The sequence below is a fragment of the Gnatocerus cornutus genome, chromosome 4 (genome assembly GCF_029298725.1).
Source record: "Gnatocerus cornutus isolate USDA-ARS CGAHR chromosome 4, icGnaCorn1.1, whole genome shotgun sequence".
Lineage (NCBI taxonomy): Eukaryota > Metazoa > Arthropoda > Insecta > Coleoptera > Tenebrionidae > Gnatocerus > Gnatocerus cornutus.
This window is the reverse complement of record NC_142236.1, coordinates 4,862,148-4,889,403: the sequence shown is the minus strand read 5'-3', so window position 1 is coordinate 4,889,403 and position 27,256 is coordinate 4,862,148. Positions and strand designations below refer to the sequence as shown.

The following is a 27,256-nucleotide window of genomic DNA, read 5'->3' as shown; positions in this document are numbered from 1 at the left end:
TATATAATATTTCCAAAGCACACAGTTGACAAAGCTCTAACTTACCTCTACACAGCCCCAGCCGTCGGAATTTATGTTTTTATTAACATGATTATTCTCATTCCATTTGGGTGGAATTCAATACAACTCAATTAGCTTCCCTTCAATATCGATGTTCCTCTAATAGAATTTCCTTTGTCCCCCTTTGTCGTCGTTTCAAAAATAACACACAATCAAATAGATAATATATTTATTTACTTATCAACATCCATTCATTTCAAAAACGTTGCTTACAATTTCAATAATCATCGAAACCATACAAAATTTAGATGTACAATCTTCTAAACGACTAGTTGCAGCAAATTTCATCACAATTAATTAATAACTTCTTACAGTCATTACAACGAAACTAAAGTGAACATGTCAACAAAACAGTCTTTTAAAACACTGAAAGGAACAGTAATAATAAGAATAAGATATTTATTAAGTTGTAGGATCTGACGTAGGGGCAGCCGACCGAGCTCTGCGTTACTGCAACAGAGAAAAACAGACATTTAAGAAGTTTCTTTGATAGACCATTTGTCATTTTCGTGGTACGGGAATTAAAAAAAGTCGGAAGAAATCGACGAAAAACTTTACGGCGGTAGAAAAACAAATCGTTGCGAAAGAAATGACGTTGTTGTCATTTTTCACAGGAGTTAAGAGGTTCCCAGGATAATTTTCACGGATTTCCGGGCGAAATAGCGAAAAACTTCGCGGCGTTTATTTCACAGATTTAAAAATCGTGCTCCTTAATATAGGCAACCCAAAATACGCTTTTTGTCTCTTTGTAAGAGCGAAATTTAATTTCACAGTTAGGAACATTACATAATTTTAAGTTAATAGTGAAAAAAATTATTCAATAGAATTGAATTTAACGAAATCGCGAGTATGTAGTTTCTATGAGAAATTTAGCTCCGCAAAATTACAAAATTTTAAAACAAAAAAGTCACATTTTAGAAGTTTTTATTTTCTGGATCAAAAACCTTCCAACAATTTACTCTAAATTACATATTTTTGAGAAATTTTGCTGAATAACAGTAAAAATTGGAAATTATATCACTTTAACCATCCTCATAATTTATGCAAAATTACACAATTTTAGATCTAGAAAGGCACATTTTAATTTTTTTTTTTAATATTAGGACTAATTGTAAGGAAAGTTTTCTAAAAATTTGAATTTTTAAGAAGAATTTGGCGTTAAAACAGTGAAATTTGGAAATTATATGTCTTTCATCATTTTAATTAATCCTGAAAAATTACAGAATTTTAGAACTAGGGAAACAAATTGTAGAAAAAAATTAAAGACAAAGAAAACTTTTTAAAAATTTATACTTAATTTTATATATTTTAATTTTTTTATACCAGTAAAATTTGAAAATTATACTACATTTACTCGTGCAAAATAACAAAATTTTGGAACTAAAAAGCCAAATTTTAGAAATTTTAATTTACAGGGTAAAAAACCTTTTACAAATGTATGTTTAATTCCAAATTTTTGCCAAATTTTACCATACCATTCTCATGAATTTTGTAAAATTACAAATTTTTAGAACAAGGAAAGCAAATTTAAGAATTTTTTATTCCTAGAATTAAGAAAAATTTTCTACAAATTCATTCTTTATTCTATATCAATGACAAATTTGGCGCTAGAAGAGTAAAATTTGGACATTAAACGTTTTTTAACGTTCTAATTAATCCTGCAAAAGTATAGTATTAAAAAAATAGAGAAAAAAATAAGAACAAAGAAAATTCATACCTACTAAATTCCACATTTTTGACAAATTTTGCTCTATGACAATGAAAATTGGAAACTATACTACTTTTACCAGTCTTATGAACTGTGAATAATTTCGAAATTTTAGAACAAGAAAGATACATTTTAGAAATTTTTATTTTTGGAACAAAAAATCTTTTCAAGAATTTGTTTTAAATTATATATCTTTGACAAATTATGCTCCGTAACAGTGAAAATTGAAAATTATATCACTTTTACCATCTTTATAAATTCTGCAAAATTACAAAGTTTTAGAACAAGAACGGCGAATTTTAGAATTTTTTATTCGTAGGACTAAGAAAAAGAAATTTATCTTTGATTATACATCAATAACAAATTAGGCGCCGAAGCAGTGATATTTGGAAATTGTACGTCTTTCACTATTCTAATTTATCCTAAAAAATTATAGATTTTTAGAACTAGAAAGACAAATTTTAGAGTTCTAGGAAAACTTTTCCAAAATTCTTACTAAATTTTTTTATCTTGCTCTATAGCAGTAAAATTTGAAAATTATACTACTTTTACCATTCTTATAAATCGTGCATTATTACAAAAGTTTAGAACAAGAAAGAAGAAATTGAGAATTTTGTATTTTTGGGACAAAAAATTTTTTAAAAAATATATTCGATCATCCATATGACAAATTTAGCTCCACTACATTGGAATTTGGAAATAGTGCGACTTTCATAATATTACTTAATCGTACAAAATTATAAAATTTTAGAACAAAAAAGTCAAATTTTAGAAATTTATATTTTCAGGACAAATAAAACTTTTAAAAATGTATATTAAATTCTATATCTTTGACAAATTTTGCTTTATAAAAGTGAAAATTGGTAATTATATTACTTTTTCTTTCCTAATAAGTTATGTAAAATTACAGCTATTAAGAACAAGAATGACAAATTTTAGAAAAAAAAATTATGAACAAAAAAAACTTTTCAAAAATTTACACAAAAATTTATATCTTTGACAAATTTTGCTCTATAACAGTAAAATTTGGAAATAATACTTTTTTTGTCATTTTTATAAATCGCGCAAAATTACAAAATTTTAGGACAAAAAAGTCAAATTTTAGAAATTTTTATTTTTAGGACAAATAAAACTTTTAAAAATGTGTATTAAATTCTATATCTTTGACAAATTTTGCTTTATAACAGTGAAAATTGGAAATTATATTACTTTTTCTATCCTCATAAGTTATGCAAAATTACAGGAATTTAAAACTAGTAAGACAAATTTTAGAAAAAAAAAAATATTAACAAGGAAAAATTTTCAACAATTTATACAAAATTTGGAAATAGTACTTCTTTTGTCACTTTTATAAATCGCGAAAAATTACAACATTTTAGAACAAGGAAGACAAATTTTAGAAATTTTTATTTTTAGGAAGAAAGAATTTTTTCAAAAATGTATACTAAATTCTACACCAGACAAATTTAGCTCCTCAACAGTAAAATTGAGATATGACTTAATTAATTGTGCAAAATTATAAGATTTTAGATCAAGAAAGAATTTTTAGAAAGTCTTATTTCTGCTATGAAAAATAATTTCAAACTCTTGTTCTAAATTCCACACCAAATGGCGTCCATTTCACAGATTTAGAAATCTTATGCATTGATATAGGCAACCCAAAATACGCTTTTTGTCTCCTTGTAAGAGCGAAATTTAATTTCACACTAGGGAAACATGCCATTCTTAAGCTAATAGTGAAAAAAAATATAAAGAGTTGAAAGAATCTTAGCAAAAAATTCAAATTATTCGAAAAAATTTAACGAATTTATAAAATCGCGAATATTCCACGCCGCAATCGCATCAGTTTTAATCCCATTAACCACCGCAAATTTCATTCCATTAATCCGACTTTTTAGAGCATGTAAAATAACTGTAATGACACCAATATTGATGCTCCATTACATCGCAAATTTGCAAAATTTTGCTAAATTAAATTCCGATTCGCATTCACGCCCGGTGAACATTTCAACATAGAGTAGGTACACATAAAATGTGAACAATTCCCATTACTTTTATTACTTCTTTCCATCATTTTAATTTCTGACTCACCTCTGGCCGGTATAGGATCTTTCACATTATAGATACTCATCTGGACGTCCTTTTCATAAAGTGTTCCTATTTTCGCAATACACTTGAGTGTAATTCTACCCCCGTGAAAATGCGAGGGGAAAAGTGGAAGTTCGAGGGACAACTCGCTCCACCACACCTGGTTTTCCGGGTGTTTGCGGGTTACGCATTTCTCGCACACCTGCAAAGAACCACGGGCGAAATTAGTAAGCATATTAATGCACAAGTTTCGTAATAATAACGATTTCTGAAACGATGCGTTAATGAGCTTTTTAAAGCACCGAACTAGAAAAAGTCACATTGGCATCCTCACCACATGATTGTTGAGGATGAAAGTGAGAGTGGCGGCGGGCCTCGCCGGCGGCGACGTACAATTTGCTCGTAGCACGTCGCCGATATCGTAGAAACTCTTATCAGTGCTAAGTGTTGGCGGATGAGCCGGCAGCGCTGAAATAATTAGAAAATAATCAGTGATAACAATACAGAACCTGTTAGGTTAACGAGATTTTGGGTAATTGAAATTGAACCTCATGGGATGCGGTATTTTCACATGACTGGAGATTAAAGTGATACTCCTAACTAAGCTACTTTGTATCTTTGGCTGGAGATAGCTAAACGGTCACAAACAGACTGATGAAGGGTAGTTCACTCGGTGGGAATTCCTTTCAATGGAAAATCAAATGGCTGCGGCTGTTGAGTTTTTGCCAACTAACTAAGTTGTTGCTTTGGCGGAGGTCTTTAACTTCATTTCGACCGGAAATGCAACAATTTCGAGTCGAAGAATTTCAAAAATGGGGTTTCAAGACGTCGGGAAAAGTTTACGGAGAAAATCGAGGTGTTCTGAGAAATTGAATGAGTCTAAAGAAAGGAGCCACAGAATTTAAGATTTGAACCAAATAAAAGCACCTCTATTAAATCAAAAATCTCTATGAAGATCGAAGAAACTGTAAGAATTGAAACATTTTTTTGAATTCCGGAGATTTTCTGAACGATCGAAATGAATCTAGAAAGTCATAAGAATTCGAAAACAAGAAAGAATTAACGAACACAAGAACTACGAATGATCTAAAAAAATAGAGAATTTTCAAAACACAAAATATTTCAGACAGTCCAGAAAATAGAGAGAAAATCCGGAAGAACACTAAAATTATAGAAACTCGAAAATTCCAGGGAGTGTAGAAAAAAAGAAAAGAAATCCACAGAATTCAACAAGACCATTAAATAATTTTAAAAATGTATAAATAAAATTTAAAAAATTCAAAAAATGCAAAGAATTGGAGAAACTTTGAAAATTCACAAACTTGACTGAAAACATTTAGTGCATCTGAAGAGTCTAAAAAATTAACGAAAACCCCAACGATGCAAAAAATGGAATGAGAAGAAGAAATCTCAAGAACTTGAAGACTCGGAAATATTTAAAGCAAGAGAATTTTTGACGATGTTTGGAAGATTGCCAGCTGAAAGAATATGAAAATTCTAAAAAATACAATAAATTCAGAGAATTTTAAAATTGTAAGAATTCCTGAGAGTCTAGAATAAACAGAAAAATACTCTGAAAAACTAAAATAAATTCTCCAAAAATTAGAAATTTGTACTTGAAAATTTCACCAAATTAACAAAATCCGACGCATCTGGAGAGTCTAAGAAATTTATATGTAATAATAACAACAATTCAAAGAAGAACAAGAAAAAAAAGAATCCAAAAAAATTTGAAGAACTTTTGACGATTTTTAAAAAATTGTAATGAAGTACAATAAAGAATACAAAAATCCAGAAAAAGAAAGATAAATTCCACCAGAAAACTAAAATAAAAGCTTCGAATTAATACAAAATATTAATCAAAGAAAATTAAAAAAAAAATAAATATGCAAGAAATTCGAAAAAGATTTAGAAAAATCCAAAAAATTGGAAAATCTTTTCACAGAACTAAAAAAAGTCGATTTATCAGAGAAGTCTAAAAAATTCAAGAAAATCAAAAGAATGTGAAGAGGCAAAAGTGAAGAAAGAAATCAAAAAATCTGCAGAATGTTTGACGATTTTTGGAGAATTGAAATAAATCTAAAAAACCGATAGAATACAAAAAATGAAAAAATTAAAGAACGCAAGATGTATAAAGAATACAAAAATCCAGAAAAAAATTAGAGTCATCTAGAAAACTAAAATAAAATTTTCGAATTCATCCAAAACAATAAACAAAGAATGTGGAAAATTCAAAAAATCTAAAATATGCAAATCAATGCAGATAATCCAAAAAATGCACATAATTCGAAAAAGATTGAAAAATCCAGAAATAAGTAGCCCAGAAAAATGGTAAAACTTTTCACTGAACTGGAAAAATTCGACGCATCTGAAGAGTCTAAGAAATTGAAGAAAAACAAAAAAATGTAAAGAGAGAAATGTGAAGAAAGAATCCAAAAAAATCTGCACTTTTTTACGATTTTTGGAGAATTGGAATAAATCGAAAAAGCCAAAAGAATACCAAAAATGAAAAATTAAAAAGAGGAAGGACTTCAAAGAATACAAAATTTAAATTTCAGAGAGTTTTGAAAAATTAGAGATACTCGGTAAAAAAACGACAATAAGATCTTTTTATCAACTTTAGAAAATTTGAAGAATCGAAAGTATTCAAAAATTCCAAAAGATGCACAATTTGAATATCCGAAGAATTCGAAAAATATGAAAAACTTTAAGAATCCACAGAATTGAAAAAATTTAACTGGTCTGAAATAATTCAAGCTAATGGCAGCAAACCAAAGAAGAAAACAAAAAACCGAATCCGATCCAAAGAATTCATAAAATCTGGAAAATCCGAAAGCTCCTTATTAAAGTGCAAACAAAATTTAACATTTTTAGGAAGACTGTAATAAATCTAAAAAATGGGAAAAATGCAAAGAATGGTAGATTGCTAAAAACTGCAAAGAATGAAAAAAGGAATTTCATAAAAATAAAAATTCCAGAGTGTTAAAAAAAATAGAGGATTTTGAAGAACAATCAGAGGAATATTACAACAAAATCTTGAAATAATTTGCAAAATCAACCACAGAATATGGAAAATTTATACGCTGCAAAGTATTCAAATATTTCAAAGATTTAAAGATGTAATTCAAAGAACGCAATGAATTCGAAACATAGAAGGAACCAGAAAAAAAATGTAAAACTTGAAAAATTTACAGAATTGAAATCAATTCAATGCGTTTGGAATTCCTTCAAGCGAATCGCAAAAAAAAAGGAAAAGAAAAGAAAAAATCCGATTTGGAAAATCCAAAAAATCTGGAAACACTAAAAATCTAAAGTTTCAAAATGCAAAAAAAATAATTTGATGATCTTTAAAGAACTCATTTTACAGAATAAAACAAATATGGTGAAAAAACACAAAATTACAAAAAATAAAGAAAAGGGATTTTTAAATATAAAAACTCCATTGAGTCCTGAAGACAAATAAAAAATCCAAAATAACAATCAGAATTAAAATATCCACAGGCAGAATAAAATAAAGCCTGTAAAAAATTCAAAAAATATAGTAACTAGTATAAAAAATGTAAAGACTTTAAAGTATCTGAATATTTCAAAAATCCAAAAAACGAATAATGCAAAGAATCTAAAACATCTGAAGAAGCTGAAAAATCTAACGATTTGAAAAAAAATCCGACGTGTCTGAAGGAATTTAAAGCAATCGCAACAAACAAAAGAAGAAAAAGAGAAAAAAGAATCCGATCCGAAGAATCTAACGAATCTGGAGAACCTAAAAAATCTAAAGTATTTTTTTTGGATTTTTGGAGAATGTAGTTAATATAATATAATAGAAATTAAGAAAAAAATTCAAAGAAGCCTTTACTATCATAAAAAAATTCATGGAAGCAGATGTGTGCATTCAAAACACTGTAGAAGACACAATAAAGTTAATCAAAAGAAAACAATGTAATCTGATATAAAGAAGATAAATACAATAAGAAAAGAAATTTTTGAAACAATATAATAATTCAGAGAATGATGATATTGATGGCAACACGAGAAAAAAATAAAAATATTGACAGACATTTTGCAAAATATGTTTCTAAAACGAAAGAATTTTACACTCCTAGAGAAAAACCACGAAATTCCTCCGCTCAAAACTGTGGAAAACACAACACAGAATCCCGATTTTCCCCTCCAACACTCACCAAACATCCAAAAAGTTCGATGTTTGTAACTTTTTTAAAACGCCGAACGCGCTACTGGCAGCTTTAAAGCTTAACATTTTCAAAGCAGCTTACGTTTTAATATAAATCTTAAACGAAATCCTTCACAGCGATAAATCGATCTTTTTTAATTTCATGACTGCTGAACTTTGATATGAACGAAGAAGTAATTGTCCTTGGCCCTACACTCACCAACAACCAACATATCCTTGGATACAGCAGCGGTTTTGATGATAGACCCATCTGTGGTCACCTCGCATGTAAACTTTCCGGAGAGACTGAATCCAACTTCACGCAAGACCACCTGGTGCTCGTTGGACTGCTTCAGCTGCAATTCAATTGTAGTTAGACCATTATTGTACAGTTATCTGTAAATAATGTGTCGAGGGTTTTGCATAACTGAGTGCTCTTGCGTATACTACAATAGTCGGATATCTAAACTGCACTGTTTGTACTGACAAATGACGTCAACAAATCACCGGAACGGAATTCCTAGGATTAAACTTTACTTGTTTGCCAACTAAACTAAACCCAACTGTTGAGGTAAATTTGGGGGAAAAACGACACAAACGTCGATGGTCTAATGACCACCACATTTCCGCGTTTATTTTATCGTTTTTCTAAAAGATATTTTACATATATCGGGACAAGAATCACACGTCTTCAGACAAACGGGCACTCACATCCACTCGGATTCCGTCGTAAGAAAAAATCTTCGTACTAGGAAGCTCTTTAGGGGTGTATCTGTAAAACTCGTAGCTCCCTCGATACCATTTGACGCAGTAAAGAGGAGCACCCTCCAAGTCGTAGCTGCATCGAAGGGTGGAATCATCCCCAAAGTGGACGATCTCTGGGTCTATTTGTAGTACCACATCTTTCAATGAAAGAATGACTGTAACAAAACGAGCATATTTAATGAGCTCCACGACTGGTTTTTAATGAATAAATTACAAGAATCCTCAATTCTGTGTACATTTTGGATAAAATCAATACGCATTAGCATGCAAATTGAAAGAGTTGTTTTGTGACTTTTATACAAGTCTTTTATATTAAAAATTAAAATTTCCTGATTTTGATTTTGTGCACTTGGAATCTGGTATTCATAAGGGATTATTGAATTATTCATGGCGGAAAAAGAGGAGTACGTCAGTAGTTATTTAACGAACAAGTTGGGTAATGAAGGCGACTTAAATCGCTACGATCGTGCGTTAATACATCGAGATTGTTAATCGCCTATTCACAAATTTTTTCATCGAGCGCATTTGAGATAATGACGGAAAATGGAAAATTTAAGTTCCATTCCCATTCAAGTCGCGTTTTTTTGTGTACTTACAGGCCTAGTACAAAAAAATCGTGCATTAATAACCATCATTAATACACAGTTGACGAAAAATGTTAATTAACAAACAAGTTGGTTAATGAAAGCGCTTACCATCGCTACGTTCGTTGACACATCGAGAATATTAATCGCCTATTAACCAACTTTTTTGTCGAACGTGTTTTGAGAAAATGATCGCAAATTGAAATCGCAGGTTAGATTCCAATTCAATTCGTGTTTTTATGTATTTCTATAGGTCTGACCAAGACAGAAATTGTCTTATGTGGCCACCAATAGTACGTAAAAATCGTGTATTAATAACCTCATTAATGTACAGCCGACGAAAAGTATTATTTAACGCACAAGTTGGGTAATAAAGGCGATTCAAATCGACATTGTTATTCGCCTATTATGGACTCGATTCCCGTTCAAGTCGCGTTTATTTGTGTACTCACAGATCTAGTATGTAAAATCGTGCATTAATAACCATCATTAATACACATTTGACGAAAATTGTTAATTAACAAGGCGATTACCATCGCTAAGATCTTGGAATAGTCTAAACAATTTATCAAAGAATATGAAAATTTTGAAAAATCGAAAATATTTAAATATTTTTAAAAATGCACAATTCGAAGATGCGATGGATTTGAAAAACATGCAAAACTTGAAGAATCCACAGAACTGAAAATATTTAACTGGTCTGAAAAAGTTCAAGCAAATTGCAGTAAATCACAGAAGAAAATTAAAAAACAGGATCAATCCAAAAAATTTGGAAAATCTAAAAAAATCTAAAGTATCTAAATGCAAACAAAATTTGACTTTTTTAGGAGGGAAAAATACAAAGAATGGAAAATTGCAAAAAACCTCAAAGGATAAAAAAGGGAATTTCATAAATATAAAAATACCAGAGAGCCCAACAAAAATAAAGAATTTTGAAGAACAATCAGAAGAATATAATAATCAAACCTTCAAATAATTTAAAAAATTCAACCATAGAACATGGAAAATTTAAAAGTTCTAAAGTATGTAAAAATTTTAGGATATAAAAATGTAATTCAAAGAACGCAAAGAGTTTGAAAAATAAAAAAAAACCGGAAAGTAAGTTATCAAAAAAATATGAAAAATTTGAAAAATCTACAAACATTGTTTATCGCCTATTGACAAACTTTTTTATCAAACGCTAACTCACAGGTCTAGTACGTAAAAATCGTGCATTAATAACCATCATTAATACACAGTTGACGAAAATTGTTAATTAACAAACAAGTTGGTTAATGAAAGCAAGTACCATCGCTACGTTCGTGTGTTAACACATCGAGAATATTAATTGCCTATTAACCAACTTTTCCGTCAAACGTATTTTGAGAAAATGATCGCAAATTGAAGTAGCAGGTTAGATTCGAATTCAATTCGTGTTTTTATGTATTTCTACAAGTCTGACCAAAGCAAAAATTGTCTTATGTCTTATTAATCATCAGCCGACAAAAATTATTATTTAACGAACAAGTTGGTTAATGAAGGTGATTATAATTGCTACGTCCGTGCCGTAATACATTCTCTCGATCTTTCGGATTTCGGAAAATACTAACGCTTAGACATAAAAGTGGTATATAAATATAATTACAATTACAGGTTTGATACGACCCAAGTCGGCACAAATTGCACTTGTAAAAAACCGTTGATTAAGTGGTGTCATTAATCAACGATTTTTGACTAAAAATCGTGCTTTAATGACCTTTGTTAATAAACGCTCAACGGAAAAATTACTTACCAATAGTTACTGTGTGAGGATCAGTCTCTTGAATCTCTAATTTATTATACAGGGACGGATTAAGGTAATTGATGCCCGGGGCACCCCACAATTATACTAATATTTTTTTTAGATTCTTTTCTAGAGTTTTTAGCTGCCTTCTTGGTTCAATTCGAATTTACTTGTGAGAGTTTCTTTACATTTCTTGCATTTTGTTGGCATTTTATCTATGAATTCATTTTAGATTTATCTTAGTTTGTCTTTAGAGCCTCTAGTTCTTTTATGATTAGCTTAAGTTTTATTGTAATTTGTTTAGATTCTCTAGATTCTGACTAATTTTCTCTTGATTTTCCACTTCTTCAAAAAAATTTCTAAATTAGTAGTGTTTCCATTTTACATTCTTTAATTTTCTTTGATTATTTTATTTTATTATTTTTAGAATTTTAATGTTTTTCTATAGGTATTTTCTAATTTTTTTCTCTTTAGAATCCCTATTTTTTTTGGACAATAGCCGTCTTAGTCCGTCTTATTTTTTATGTTTTTATATTAATTTTACTTATTTTTTATATTTTTGTTTTTTATTCTTCTGAATTAAAACTTGCACTTTTATTTAAATACGCCTCTGCAGCATCTATAAATTTTTTCCAAATCCAAATATGCTTTTATGGCCATTATTTCGAATATTTGGTTGTTTGTTTTATGGTTGTACAATAAACGCGAAGAACACAGAAACTCAAATAAAATTCGACGTTGATGTTTTAAGAGATAATTTATGTTCCGGTCGCCCTCATTTAAAATATCCACAATTGTAAACTTCCAGTTGCCGTATCGAACTCAGTTTGAGAGAATTTTAAAATGTTTATGTTGTTTTTCTTTTATTTTTCCCAATTTCTTAGTTTAGTCCCGGTTGGTGCTAAAACTACCTTCATATATAAATACATATATAATAATTATAAAAATTTAAAATAAAAAAAGAATAAAAGTGGTGGATGCGCCGGGACAAAATAAAAGTTTTTGGCTCATGACTCAACTGTCGTGTGAAATATCCAACTTTTGGCACTATTTAAGCAATATACTGACCGCTTTTGTGTGTAAAACCTCGCCAAACCGTGAGTCCTTTAATTTTGTGGCAGCGAAACCCAAAATTTATTTAAATAGAACCTCTGTCAGCCCCCGAATGATAAATTAAACGTAGTTTATTATTCTCATCCTGTTAATAAAATTCCATTAACTCTGTTAAAAACAAACATCAATTACTGTTTTTTCACTAATTATCGGAATTGACTTCGGCAGGCAATTTGTCGATATGACAACGGAAACAAATTAATTAATTACTTCTTTGAGATAAACACCCCTAGAAGGAACATTGTTTGAGATTTTGGTTCGAACAAAGAGGGTTGAAACTACAGAAATTCACTTTTAGAGTTTTTCCGGAATAATTCAGCGGCACATGTACACCTAATTGATCATTAATTTGGATCTTTCGAGTTGACTCAATGACCAATTTCGATGACAAGCAAACAAAATAATTAATGAGTTTCCCCTTTGATTGAAAGCGAACATTGAAGCAGAATATTCACCCGAATTTTTCTCTAGTTGATATAATATTGGCTATCTATTAATAAAACGGAAGTAAATTGCTTTCCTCGCTCCAGCCACGACAAACATGAAAATTGGATTCGTTTCATAGACATGGCCGAGTTATAACAACAAGTTTTTTGTCGGCGGAGCTCTGGAATCAGTTTCCAGTGGACGTGGTATAAATCAAATAATTCCCGGGAACTTTTGTTGCTCTTGTACTAATTTGAAACATGTGCTATTGGCATCAGAGTTACGTGTCCTTTTTTTTCGTTCGGAAACTTTCAGATTTATGGATTCAGATTTCAAACAATCCCGACCGAAAATATTTCGTTACTCCGCGAATGAAGACGCCTGGAAACTACGTTTTCCAGATGAAGGATTAACATGAATTGCAAATGGGCTGCAGCAATGTTGACAATGGCGTTACCTCTCATGTGAAATACAATTCGAAAGGGAATATCTTTTACGATAGGCCGCTTAAAGCGTTTTCGTTTAGAATACGGATCTGATAGGAGAGCGTATTGCAGTTTTATGGTTCGGGTGATATATTTGACAAAAAAACGTCAAATTTGTGATGAAATTAGATGGAAGATTGCCTCTGAACGACGACGAAATTCGTACAGATATTGCATTTTATACACGTACTTAGAGATATTTTCGCGATTGAAACTTCCACGAATTGAGATATTATTATAATCTAAACGTACGGCTGAAAGTTAGAACTGAAAACTATAGAAGACGTTTCATTGATGATGCAACTTTTCTCTTTCTGTTAAGTTTCAAGAAGTTTCTTTGTTCGGAACGTCTTAATATCGTCAGTTCTTTTATTTTACCAATTTCAGGCAGACTTATCGTACGTTCCAACTCGTTTGCATCAAAATTGAAAATAGTGTGTGTGTGGAAATACAAAACAATGTAGATTATATTACTTGTAAACTTCATGTCATAGGCGACTCGATTATCTAACTTTGAACAAACTTCAGAGCCACCTACGTACAGTCAACTTAACTTGGCTAACTTTATATGAGGATTTTGGCGTTTCTCCTTCGTAAATTCGTAATAACAGAAAAGTCTTCTTAAATTGCAGAAAGGCAGGAGAGAATGTTAATAAGTTGGTGAAAAAACAACACAAAAGTAGTTAGTTTTAGCGTTAAAAACTTTTCGGTGTGTTTAATAAATGGTGGATGCGCCGGGTTAGTTTTAAATTAGTATGTAATATTATTTTTAAAATTATGTTTACGTTAAAAGTGTTGTAATTTTTAACAGTTGTTAAGCGTTTTAGACGAATTCATATTTACAAATTTTACTTTATTATCACGCCAAGTTTTAGAGTCACTGGTTTGCAAAATTTTTCGAAATTTTTGTCTCACAAATTTTGTTTAATGTTTTGTTGTCATTAGTTGGATTTTTAACTTTTGTGTTTTTTCTATTATTTTTTTAATTCTTCAATTTGTCATTCTTCGTTTCCTAGTGTAATTTCTTAGTTTGCTCTAAACTTTCACCTTGTAAAGTCAATTGCTTTTCAAATTGTCTGTTTACTTTTTTCCATTTTTTATTTACTTTCTTAAGTTATTACTACAATTAGTTTGTACCAATATAACAATTTAAAAATTAAAAAACTAAAGAAAAAAACGAAAAAGCTCACATAAATAAGAAAACTTAGTTTCTGCGTATCTTAGATTCCTAGTCTTTTAGTTTTTTAGATGTTAGGTTCCTAATTTCTTAATTTTTAAGTTTTTAAGTCTAAAAAAAATTTAATACAACTTTTGATTTCAAAGAAATGAAGAAACAAGATATATCAATACAAAGTTCCATAGATATTCAGTTTTCCTAATTCCTAGTTGTTCTTAGTTGTTTAGTTTCATAATTATTAGTTTTCTTGATTCCCAGTTTCTCTTCTTTCACAGTTTTTCCATTTCTCAAGTTTCCAGCATCCCAGTTTCTTTGTTTCTCTCAGTTTCTTTCAGTTTCCCATTTTTCTGCTTCTCAGCTTCTTTGTTTCTTTCAGTTTTCCAGTTTCCCTGCTTTACAGTATCCAAGTTTTACAGTTTCTCAATTTGATAGGTTCTTAGTTTCTCTGTTTCTATAAGATTTTTCTAGTTTTTTTCGGTTTTTGCCAGTTTCTCTTACTTTCTCAGTTTGTTAGTTTACCAATATCTTACTTTCTCAATTGCTGTCAGTATCTTAGTTTCTTAGTTTTCTACTTTTTCAGGTTCTCTGTTAATAAGTTTTGCAATTCCTTTCGATTTTTCTGTTTTATTAAGTTTATTTCAATTTTGTTTATTTTCTCAGTTTCTAAGTTTTTTAGTTTTTTTTGTTACTTTCAGTTTCTCTGTTTCTTATTCTCTCAAATTTTCTATTTCTGAGCTTCTGTTTCTCAATTTTATTCAATTTATTTTAGTTTCTTGCAGTTACTCAGCTTCTCAGTCTCTAAGTTTACAGTTCTCAGTTTATCAGTTTGATATTTTCTTAGTTTTTAGTTATTTTCAGTTTCTTTCAGTTTCTTTTGGTTTCTCTTAGTTCCTGTCAATTTCCTAGTTTCCCCGTTTTCTATTTTCTCAACTCCTCAGTCTCTAAGTTTGACAGTTTTTTAGTTTAATGGTTTCTTAATTTTTTAGTTTTTCTCAGTTTCTTTCAGTTTCTTAGTTTCTTATTTTCTCAGTTTCTCTATTTTTAAGTTTCTGACTTTCTCCCAGTTTCTTAGTTTTTTTCAATTTATTTTAGTTTCTTTCAGTTTTTCAGCTATATAGCCTCTCAGTCTCTAAGTTTGTCAATTTCTTAGTTTCATATTTTCTAAGTTTTTTAGTTTCTCTTTGTTTCTTTCAGTTTCTCAGTTTCTTATTTTCCCAGCTTTTCTATTTTTAAGTTTCTGAGTTTCTCTCAGCTTCTCAGTTTCTTTCAGTTTTTTTTAGTTTCTTTCAGTTTCTTAGCTTCTCAGTCTCCAAGTTTGTCAGTTTCTCAGTTTGATAGTTTTTTAGTTTTTTAATTTTTCTCGGTTACTTTCTGTTTTTCAGTTTCTTATTTTCTCAGCTACTTCTGAGTTTTGCTCCGTTTTTCAGTTTCCTTCAGTTTAATCTAGTTTCGCTCAGTTTCTAAATTTCTCAGCTACTCAAGTTTGACAATTTCCCAGTTTGGTACTTTATTAGCTTTTAGTTTTTCTATTTTTTTTTTAGATTCTTTTGATTTCTTTCAGTTCCTGTCTCTTAGCTTTCCAATTTTTTATTTTCTCACATTATCTGTTTTTAAGTTTCTCAATTTCACTCAGTTTCTTAATTTGACAGTTCTTTATTTTTTTAGATTTTTCTGTATTTTTAACTTTCTGGATTTCTCTCAGTTTAATAGTTTTTTAGTTTTTCTCAGTTTCTTTCAGTTTTTTTGGTTTCTCTCAGTTTCTTACAGTTTCCGTCAGGTTCTCAGTTTCTTGATTTCCCAATTTCTCCTCATTTCCTGAGTTTCTCTGTTTCTAGGTTTCTTAGTTTCTTTCATTCTTTTTAATTTGATGATTTCTTAGTTATTTAGTTTCTATCAATTTCGTTTAGTGTTTTTTAGTTTCTCAGAATTTTATTTTCTTGGTTTCTCATTTTTTCAGTTTCTCTATTTCTAAGTTTCTGTCATTTTTTTTTCTTAATTCATAGTTTCTTAGTTTTTTGGTTTTGACTTATTTTAATTTTTTAGACTTTCGGAGATCCTTTAAGCGTCTAAATATTTTCAAATTTATAAAATTAATTTCTCTTATCGTTTTAGGATCTCCAGAAAATTCTACTTTTAGTATTAACTTTAATAATTTTCAAGAATTTCCTTAAAATTCTAGTTCTAGTTTTTAATTTCCTAATTTCTTCTTCTAATCTTAATTTTGCAATATTAAAAAGAAAAAAAATATATAAAAGTTGAAGACAACGAAAAATGAAAAAAAAAAACATTTCAAAGAGAAAAAAAAGAAAAACGTGATGACACTCTAATTTTAACTTTTTGAAACTCCATCAAATTCCAAAAGTAATTACCGATATTTAAATCATTGTTAAACGTCAAATTGAAGTTCTCACCCCCGAAACACAATTTCGAAATAATTGCTTGTCACTCTTGCAGCGCACTGCAGCGAATATAAAAACCCTTCCGACTCTAATTAAATCCGTAGCTTTGTTGCAGGAACGCCGTAAATTTAAATTCGCACAAATGCTTAATTATAATTATTTAATCCTTCCATTTCCTTGATTGCATTGTTTTTTTCTGAATTTACCGGACGTAGTTAGATCGAACTCAAATAGGAGACCACCAGTGCACAGACAGAAGCCAACTGTGTTTATTTTCAAAACAATCGCCCCTTTCGTTGTAATAATAAATGCAAGATTGGAACCCTCTTTTGTCTCTCTATTACCTCCAGATGTTTTACAAGGGTTGGCTTTTATTTCGTTGTAATGAAATTTTCATTGTGTTGTAAAACGAAGTGTTTTTGATACGAACGGTTTTACCTAATCTATATTTTTGTTTTATGGGGATTATAATGCATGGATGTGGTCAAACATATTGGGAAAACTGCGTGGAAACTTTACTGCCACTACAATATGCAAATGAAATGTTGCACGGTGCGCATAAATAAGTGTTGCCAACTTTATGGGCCGCATTTTGGTTTAATGGTGGTTGTAATCGACTGGAAAATATTGCACTGGAATGCGATATTGTAGCTTTAATGACATCATTTCTCAGTTCTTGTGTTTTCTACCTTTTTCAATGGATCGTTTAATTGGTTGCATGCAATAAAAAATTTGGCAATGATTGTTATTTACATTTGAGCATTCGGTTCAAGTGTGCTTTACAATTCAAAGAGACACGAAATTCGAGTATTTTAGTTTATAATTTGGCAAATTGGTAAAATTAATAAACTATTCTTAAATTTTGGAGCTGAATTACTAAAGATGCTGGCAAATTTTGTTTGTCTTAAAAATTAATATTTCTCAATTTTGAGTTTTTTGCTCTACATTTTTGTAATTTGGTGAAGCTAATAAACTGTCCTAAAAAAGTAACTTGCTCAAATTTTTTAGCTGTAGCACTCAAATTGGCAAAATTACGAATTTTTCCAAGAGCTGTTTTTTGTTTGGTCTTAAAAATAAAAATTTCTAAATTTTGATCTTTTGCTCTACTATTTTGCAATTTGCTGGAGTTAGTAAACTGTTTACGAAGAGTAACATCCGCAATTTTCGTAGCTGTGGCACTAAAATTATCAAAATTACGAATTTTTGGAAACGATGTCAACAATTTTTGGTTGTTCTTAATCTTAATAAAAATTTCTAAAATTTGAGTCTTTCGTTCTACAACTTTGAAAATTGGTAGTATTAATAAATTTTTCAAAAAGAGTAATTTCCCAACATTTTGTAGCTGTAGCACAAAAAATATCAAAATTACGAATTTTCACAATAGATATTGGAGATTTTGGTTTGTCTCAAAAATGAAAATTTTTAAAATTAAAATCTTTTGCTGTACAATTTTGCAATTTGGTAAAGTTAATAAACTGTTCAAGAAGAGTAACATCCGCAAATTTTAAAACTGTAGCACAAAAATTATCAAAATTAGGATTTTTTCCAAAAAATGTTGGCAATTTTTTGGTTGGTCTAAAAAATAAAAATTTCTAAAATTTGAGTCTATTGCTCTACGATTTTGCAATTTGGTTGAGTTAATAAACTTATCCAAGAGAGTATGTTTTTTATATTTCGTGGCTCTAGCACAAAAATTATCAAAATTACGAAATTTTTAAAAAATGTCGGCAAATTTTGTTAGTCCAAAAAATAAAAATTTTTAAATTTTAAGTCGTTTGCTCTACGTTTTTGTAATTTGGCGGAGTGATTAATCTGTTCTAAAACAGTAACTTCCCCAAATTTTGAAGTTGTAGCAATAAAATTGGCAAAATTACGAATTTTTTGATAAGACGCTGGCAAATTTTGTTGATTTAAAAAGTTCAAATTTCTAAATTTTTAGCGTTTTACTCTACAATTTTGCAATTTAGTGGAGTTAGTAAACTATTCAAAGAAGAGGAACATCCGCAAATTTCGTAGCTGTAGCACAAAAATTATCAAAACTACGAATTTTTGGAAAAAATGTTGGCAATTTTTGGTTTGTCTTAAAAATGAAAATTTCTTAATTTTTAGTCTTTTGCTCTATAAATTTACAGTTTGGTGGAGTTAATAAACTATTCAAGAAGAGTAACATTCGCAAATTTTGAAGCTGTAGCACAAAAATTATCAAAATTAGGAATTTTTCAAAAAGATGTTGGCAATCTTTGGTTGGTCTAAAAAATAACAATTTCTAAAAGTTGAGTCTATTGCTTTACAATTTTGCAATTTGGTTGAGTTAATAAATTTATCCAAGAGAGTATGTTTCTCATATTTCGTGGCTCTAGCACAAAAATTATCAAAATTACGAAATTTTTAAAAAATGTCGGCAAATTTTGTTAGTCCAAAAATTGAAATTTCTAAATTTTGAGTCGTTTGCTCTAAATTTTTGTAATTTGGCGGAGTTATTAATTTGTTCTAAAACAGTAACTTCCCTAAATTTTGAAGTTGTATCAATAAAATTGGCAAAATTACGAATTTTTTGATAAGACGCTGGCAAATTTTGTTGATCTAAAAAATTCAAATTTCTAAATTTTTAGTCTTTTTTTCTACAATTTTGCAATTTGGTGGAGTTAGTAAATCATTCAAAAAGAATAACATCCGCAAATTTCGTAGCTGTAGCACAAAAATTATCAAAGTTACGAATTTTTGGAAAAGATGTCGGCAACTTTTGGTTTGTCTTAAAAATGAAAATTTCTTAATTTTTAGTCCTTTGCTCTATTATTTTACAGTTTGGTGAAGTTAATAAACTATTCAAGAAGAGTAACATTCGTAAATTTTGAAGCTGTAGCACAAAAATTATGAAAATTAGGAATTTTTCAAAAAGATGTTAGCAATTTTTTGGGTGGTCTAAAAGATAAAAATTTCTAAAATTTGAGTCTATTGCTCTACAATTTTGCAATTTGGTTGAGTTAATAAACGTATCCAAGAGAGTAAGTTTCTCATATTTCGTAGCTGTAGCACAAAAATTATCAAAATTACGAATTTTTGAAAAGATGTCGGCAAATTTTGTTAGTCCAAAAAACGAAAATTTCTAAATTTTAAGTCGTTTGCTTTACATTTTTGTAATTTGGCGGAGTTATTAATCTGTTTTAAAACAGTAACTTCCCCAAATTTTGAAGTTGTAGCAATAAAATTGGCAAAATTACGAATTTTTTAATAAGATCCTGGCAAATTTTGTTGATTTAAAAAATTCAAATTTCTAAATTTTTAGCCTTTTTCTCTACAATTTTGCAATTTGGTGGAGTTAGTAAATCATTCAAGAAGAGTATCATCCGCAAATTTCGAAGTTGTAGCACTAAAACTATCAAAATTACGAATTTTAGTAACTTTTGGTTGAAAATGAAAATTGATAAAATTTGAATCGTTTCGTCTACGATTTTGCAACTTGGTAGAGTTAATAACCCACTGCAATCCGACTTTTTTACCGCACTCCTGCACTTTTTCCGCACTTTAAGGTCACCATCGTCAAATGTGCGTCTGCATTACAATTTCAATTCAAGAAACCAAAAATACAATTCGCGTTGCCACGACAAGCTAAAAATTCAACACAAAAGAATTGGATTCTTTTGAACTAGTACACAATTCCACGGGTGTGAAAAATTCAAAATGTTTGTCAACCGGAACAGAATAATTTTATGTTTTCCCCCGAAGCATATTTTAAATTAAAAGTAAATTAAACGTCGCTTTTATGGCGACAAATATTTTGATGTAGCAATGATGTGGAAGTTATTTTTTTGCTTGAAGGAACATTGTTTAAATTAATTAAAATTGTATTATTTGGCTAAATCCACATGTTAAATAAAACGGTATAAACACGACGGTTTTAAATTCTTCAAGGCAATCTGTGGGATTATCGAGCGGAATATTTAGACGCCGCCGCCGATAAATTTTAAAGGAATCGAAGGTTTCAATAAATTGGGGGATTGTGGAGCGACGACCTCTTGATGGTATATTTTAATTTTCTGAAATTCGTGAAACAAGAAACAGATATTTTTTGTTAAATTTTGCATTTGTTGCGATTGTAGAAAAAATCGTGTTTGCAACTCGTGCGAAATGGATAATACGAGCAAAACGTGTTATTCAAGCTATTACCACTTTGCAACTTGTTGCAAAATTAGTTATTACAGCACTTGTTCTATTAAGCGCTTTTTAGTCCCAGTGGTGCCAACTTTGACAGCTCAGGTGATTTGCAATGATGAATCATTCGCTCGTTTAACAATAAACCGTCACAAACACACACTTTTACGACCTCTTAAAGACCTCGTTATTTCCTAATAAATCCGAAAAATCGTAAACTCCACTTTATTTGTTTGCTTACTTATATCTCCTCTTCCACAAAAAACTTGGCCGAGTGCTCTTTGTTCAACGCGTTTTCTGTTTTCAAGAGCCGAATTCTCTAAAATAACAAAACAAATACAAAACTCAGCTCTGATTCGATACCAAAATACTTTCATCACCGTAAAACCACTTAATTTCGTTTACTTAAATTATAAAATACTTGAAGAAAACTTGGTTAGAATGTTAACATCTAAAGTTAATAAAGGGGCTTTCCTTAATTATTTGTTTCGTCAGAAAATCAAAGAAAGTTTAACCTTTAAACGTGTTTTAAATTAAAGCGAGAAAATTAATTTCGTGCGAGCGAATTCTACTTTCAAAGTAAAGCGGCGCGACGTCGACGTCTGTTTTAGAAAGAACCAAATAAGTGTAGTGCAACTGTACTTTTTCTTATTTAATTGGGCGTTTGCGAGGCTTTATCTACTTTCTCGGAGGCTGAATTATAGAAGACATTGAATTGCAGCTATCGGGTTTATAAATTTTAGAGGAGCACTTTCAAGAGTTTTCACATTTTTTAATGAGTGGATTAGCGCAGCGCATCTCGGATTTTTTTGACCTTCTGTTTCTACTAAATTAGTTATGTTTGAATCGATAAAAATTCCTTCTGCGCCTAAAACGTTTATTTAATTCTTTGCAATCTATAGTGTGGTGGAGCTGATTTACTACCAATATTCAAAGTGCTCTTGTAATGATAAAGGGAAATCTTATATTGGATTACTGACATCAAACGATGTATAGTAGAACTTCCAACAATATGAACATAAACTAGTGTATCGATTTATCAAACAAACTTTTTAGCACTGCGTTATAGTTTATTAACAAACAAGTTCGTTAATAAAAGCATCTATTACAAAGTCCTGTGTCGATTCCCGCCAAATTCGCGTTTTTTTCGTACCTCTATGTGGTCGCTTAAAATCGTGCGGTAATGAGGGTCATTAATGAACGGAAATAGTGTATTAAAATACAAGTTTGATAAAACGGGTGTTTTATAGTACTTATTTTATGTACCCCGTTATGTTAGTGTTTTTGTCATAAAGTGACGTAACAGGAGTGTCAACTCACAAATCGGTGCTTTAATGCGTTTCTTAAAGCATCGGTAACAAGTAAAAGACATTGTTGTAACGGAACTCTTAAAGCACCGAATCATACAAACAAATCTATGTTGGTAGCACTGAAAAACTCGTCGATTGTTTATTCAGGGTTGCCAACATCCGAAATTTATTTAACCGCCGCCTGATCTCCTAAAACGCCAATTTTTGATTCCGCGTCTCTGACACGCCAGCTTTATTGAGATTAGCAGAGATTATCCCTACAAATTGACCTGGGAATACCGTTTGTACTCGTGGTCCTGTGGGAGTAGATTACACACACGCCAAGTCCAATAATGTACAGAAAATTAAAATTGGTTGTGGCAGTGAAAGTAAAACAGGCTGGGAAACTCGTCTTTTGACTGATGGAAAATTTGACGGGATTTGAGATTGAAATCAGAGAAATCCAGGATTTAGGGACTCTGAAGGTTTAATTTATTTACAGGAACGGAGATCTGTGGGGTTTAGAAATCTGGAAGAACGGAAGGGTCAGGAGAAGGAATTCAAACATTTCGAAAATCTACAAACTATTATAATTAAACGAAAATTAAAATCCAAAAAATTCAGGGAAATTAAGAAATTTAAAATGAAAATTTTCAAAATTTGGGACAAATGGATAGTTTCTAGAACTAAGAAAAAGGAATAAAAGTGTTTGTAGAAGAGCTGAAAAATATAAAATCAAACAAAAAAATTTTCTAAAATATGTAAAATTAAGAAATTTAGAAAATAAAGATAATACAAGAGATCCATAAAATTTAGGGAAACTAGAGATATAAAAATGATCAGGAAATCGGAAGAATTGGGAGAACGTCTAGACGTCTTCAGGATTTATGAAAACTACGAATTTTATTTATCCATAGAATATTCTAAAAGATTTTTGTAATCCTAAGTCTGAGGTTTCTCCAGGCTTTCCAGAATGTAAAAATTTCTAAAATTTAAAGATTTTAGAAACTTGATCTAAATAATTTAAGATCGGAGGTTTCTGGAAACTTTTCTGAATCTAGGAGAGCCATAAAATCTTGAAATCAAGTGAAGAAGCCAGAAAACAGGAAATATAAAAAACAAAAAATGTAGAAAAGTTTAAAATTTTTAGGAAAATAAAAGAATTAAGGAAGGCCAAGAGAATTCCAAAATTTAGGAATTTTTAATACCTATTTAATAAATTAAGCAGAGAAACCAGAAAATGAGAAAATGAATTAGAGAATAAATACAAAATTTTCACAATTATGCTGAATCTGGTGTAGTTAATAGAATCCAAAGATCTATAAATTCTAGGAAAACTAGAAAATTAAGAAACAGTAAATCTGGAGAACTAGGAACGTCAGGAAAGTCTCCAGGATTAAGAGACTCTAAATGATCCAAAATCTGAGCTATTCGGAAATTTTCCAGAATCTAGGAAAAATATAAAATCATGAGAACAAGTGCAACAGCTAGAAAATAAAGAGAATACGAAAGAACAAAAAAAATCTTGGAAAGTTAATAATGTCTAGGAAATGGAAAGAATTGAGGAAGGCCGGGAAAATTACAGCTAAAATACCAGAGAACATCAACTAAAAGATCCAAATAATCGAGAAAACTATCAAGAGAATGTTCAAAATTTTCAAAAATCATTCGAATCTGGTGGAGTTAAAAGAATCCAAGAGATTCATAAAATCTAGGAAAACTAGAAAAATAAAAAAACAGAATATCTGGAAAACTGAGGACGTCTGGAAAGTCTCTAGGATTAAATGACACTAAATGATTTAAAATTTGAGCTATCTGGAAGGTTTCCTAGAAGAAATATAAAATTCTTAAAATAAGTGCAGAAGCTTGAAAATATAAGAATCCAAGGGATTATTGATGGATGATTAAAAAGTCTAGGAATTTGAAAAGTTTCCAGAATTAGAGATTCTAAAGATTTGATTTATCTAAAGTAAAGAAACTAGAAACAATGGGTCGAAAATTCAAGACAGTAAAAGCAAAATTACCTATAGAGCTTTTCTAGAATCTAGAGAACATGAGGAAATGAATAGAAAATGTAGGAGATCTGAAGAATATAGAAAATCGAGTAATAAAAATTTGTATGAAAATGTATCGTTTTTAGAAAGACCGGAAGACGGAAAAGTCTAGCAAAAAATCTAGTTAAATAATTTACTGAAAAACAAGATTTTAAATTAGAAAAACCATCCAATTCCACATTCCAAATTTTATAATAAATTGGAAGTAGTATTGAGACAAAAATATATCAATAAAACGAATCAAAAATCGGAGCAAAAAATAAATCTGTTTTTATCCTAAATCGTGGAAAGAAACCTAGAAAGCTCGCAAATCCGAATAGTTATTCTAAAAAGTTCATTCCATAAAAGAAATTTGCAAAATGCAAAAAAAGTAATGAAACTCGAATGTGGAGAATGAAAGCAGCAGACAGGAGATATCGGAGACATTGGAATCCAAAAAAAATCTATAAATCCACATCAAAGGACACTCAATTATTGAACTCGCACAAACAAAAAACCTGAGCTTCGAAAACCTCGAAAGACTTTAAATTTCTAAACCGAAGAGAATAAAAAAATTATTAAAAAAAAAACAGGTCAAAATCTTTTATTTCCGAGCACTCGACAATGGAGTAAACAATTTTAAAATTAAGTACAGTAATTAGCACCATTAGTAATTTACGAGCGATCGCTAATAAGTGTATTGTTAGAAGACAATCAGAATTAATTAGGGAGATTCACGTCGGCACTCCTCTTAAACCACCGCCGAATGAAATTGAAACAAAAATAATTTTAAGCTACTTAATAAGTTTCGTTTTTAACTAAGCAGATGAAACTTTTTTTGGAGTTATTTCCTCGTTTTCCAAACCCTCTGGGAAACTTCCCAAACTTTCTCACCTTTCGGCAAACTCGCCAGTAGCACACATAAAATAAGTCCTGCACTTTGTACCATTGTCCACTTTCACTATTCACATTTCAAAATTTCAGCGCCACTCTGTAACTCCGCGTCATCGGCAAAATCATCTTTGGAACGTACGGAACAGTTTTAACTTGCAGAACCGCGCTGGACCGAATGAGAAGTGGATGTAACGAATCTTGGAACGAGAGGGTGCGCAAGCGTCCACCGATTGCACCCCCGCTGTTTACAATACAGTGAAACACCCTCAGGACCAATGCATATGATTACCAGCAATTAGCAACTTTGACATCTATTTACATACGAATCTGCACTTAAGCCGGACTATAATCAATGCTAAGTCCTGTGGTGACTGTTTTAACTGTGCTGGGGGGTTTATTGGGGTTGTTAATGGCGAGGGTATCAGGACGGTACCTATAAACGATTTTGTTGCTAGTTGGAGGGCTGCAAAGTGGAGGAACAGACGGTTTGGGGTGTCGGGGACGGTCCATAAAGGGGTGCTTTTCAAGGGGGTTTCGTGATTGAAAATAAACACCAAATGCTGAAGATATTGGCAAATTCTTATTTAATTTTAATTGTTTTTACTTTTATCAACATTTTAATACTTTAAGTGTATCTTTATATTCTTTGAGCTTATCGGATCTTCATAAATGTTTTTTTTTAATTTTTTTCTTCCTCTCATTTTCTCAATTTTTTAAATGTCTCAATTCTATTAAATTAGACTTTTGAAAAAATTATTACACTTTCTGGATGTTTTGGTTTCTTGAAAAATATTGAGAATCTTTCATCTGAAGAATCTCAAATATGTTACGTAAGATTTGAATTTGAGAGTTAACAAAATTATTATAATGAAAACAATTTTATGGTCCACGTAAAAATTTACAAATTTTCGGATTTTTGTTCTAAGATTTCCTAATTTTTTACCATCAATGAACAATTGAAAGACAGTAGTTCTGTAAAGTTTCGCTGTTTTAGCTCTAAAATTGGCGGATTTATAGAATATTATACAAATTTTAAAAAGTTTGTAGTTTATGTGAAAATAAAAATTTCAAAATTTTTGGTTTTTTGTTCCAAAATTTTCTAATTTTCCACGATTATTGAACAATAAAAACGCAGTGGTTCTGTAATGTTTTGTTGATTTAGCTCTAAAATTATCAGTTATGGAATTTTTTTACAAACTTTCAAAATTTTACAATCGATATAAATATAAAAATTTCTAAAATTTTGTTTTTTTGTTATAAAATTTTCTAATTTTCCACCATTATTGAACAATTGAAAAGCAGTAGTTCTGTAAAGTTTCGTTGGTTTAGCTCTAAAATTACCAGTTATGGAATTTTTTACAAAATTTCAAAATTTTACAACGACATAAATATAAAAATTTCTAAAATTTTGTTTTTTTTGTTATAAAATTTTCTGATTTTCCACCATTATTGAACAATTGGAAAGCAGTAGTTCTGTAAAGATTCGTTGGTTTAGCTCTAAAATTATCAGTTATAAAATTTTTCTACAAAATTTTACAATCGACATAAATATAAAAATTTCTAAAATTTTGATTTTTTGTTGTAAAATTTTCTAATTTTCTACGATCAATAAACAATTGAAAATCAATAGTATAGCAAAGCTTTGTTGTTTTAGCTCTAAAATTGTCGAAGTTATGGAATTTTATACAAATTTAAAAAAATATGGTCCATGTATAAATAAAACTTTTCGTTTTTTTCTTGGTTTTAAAATTTCCTAATTTTTTACGACTCATAATGAACAATTGAAAGTCAGTCGTTTCGCAAAATTTCGTTGTCTTAGCTCTAAAATTGTCTGAGTTATAAAATTTTATACAAATTGTAAAAATTTGATGGCCCACGTAAAAATAAATATTTCTAGATTTTCGATTTTTTGTTTTAAAATTTTCTACTTTCTCACGATCAATGAACAATTGAAAAGTAGTAGTTCTGCAAAGATTGGTTGCTTTAGCTCTAAAATTGTCGGAGTTATGGAATTTTATACAAATTTTTAAAATTTTATGATCTATGTATAAGTATAAATAAAAATTTCAAAATTTTTGTTTCTTTGTTTTAAAATTTTCTAATTTTTTGCGATGAATAAACAATTAGAAAAGCAGTAGTCTTGCAAAGTT

At 29.9% G+C, this 27,256-nt stretch overlaps 1 protein-coding gene across 1 annotated transcript; it reads right to left on the bottom strand.

Moving 5' to 3' along the window:
* Positions 1–215: 215 nt before the first annotated feature.
* LOC148176188 (uncharacterized) lies at positions 216–25,293 on the bottom strand. Its single transcript, XM_088033871.1, has 6 exons — positions 25,107–25,293; positions 8,739–8,947; positions 8,248–8,383; positions 4,191–4,324; positions 3,860–4,058; positions 216–510 (listed from the first exon to the last, which is right to left on the bottom strand). The coding sequence occupies exons 1-6, from the start codon at positions 25,159–25,161 to the stop codon at positions 419–421; spliced, it is 825 nt and encodes a 274-aa protein (XP_087889997.1). The 5' UTR covers positions 25,162–25,293; the 3' UTR covers positions 216–418.
* Positions 25,294–27,256: the final 1,963 nt, after the last annotated feature.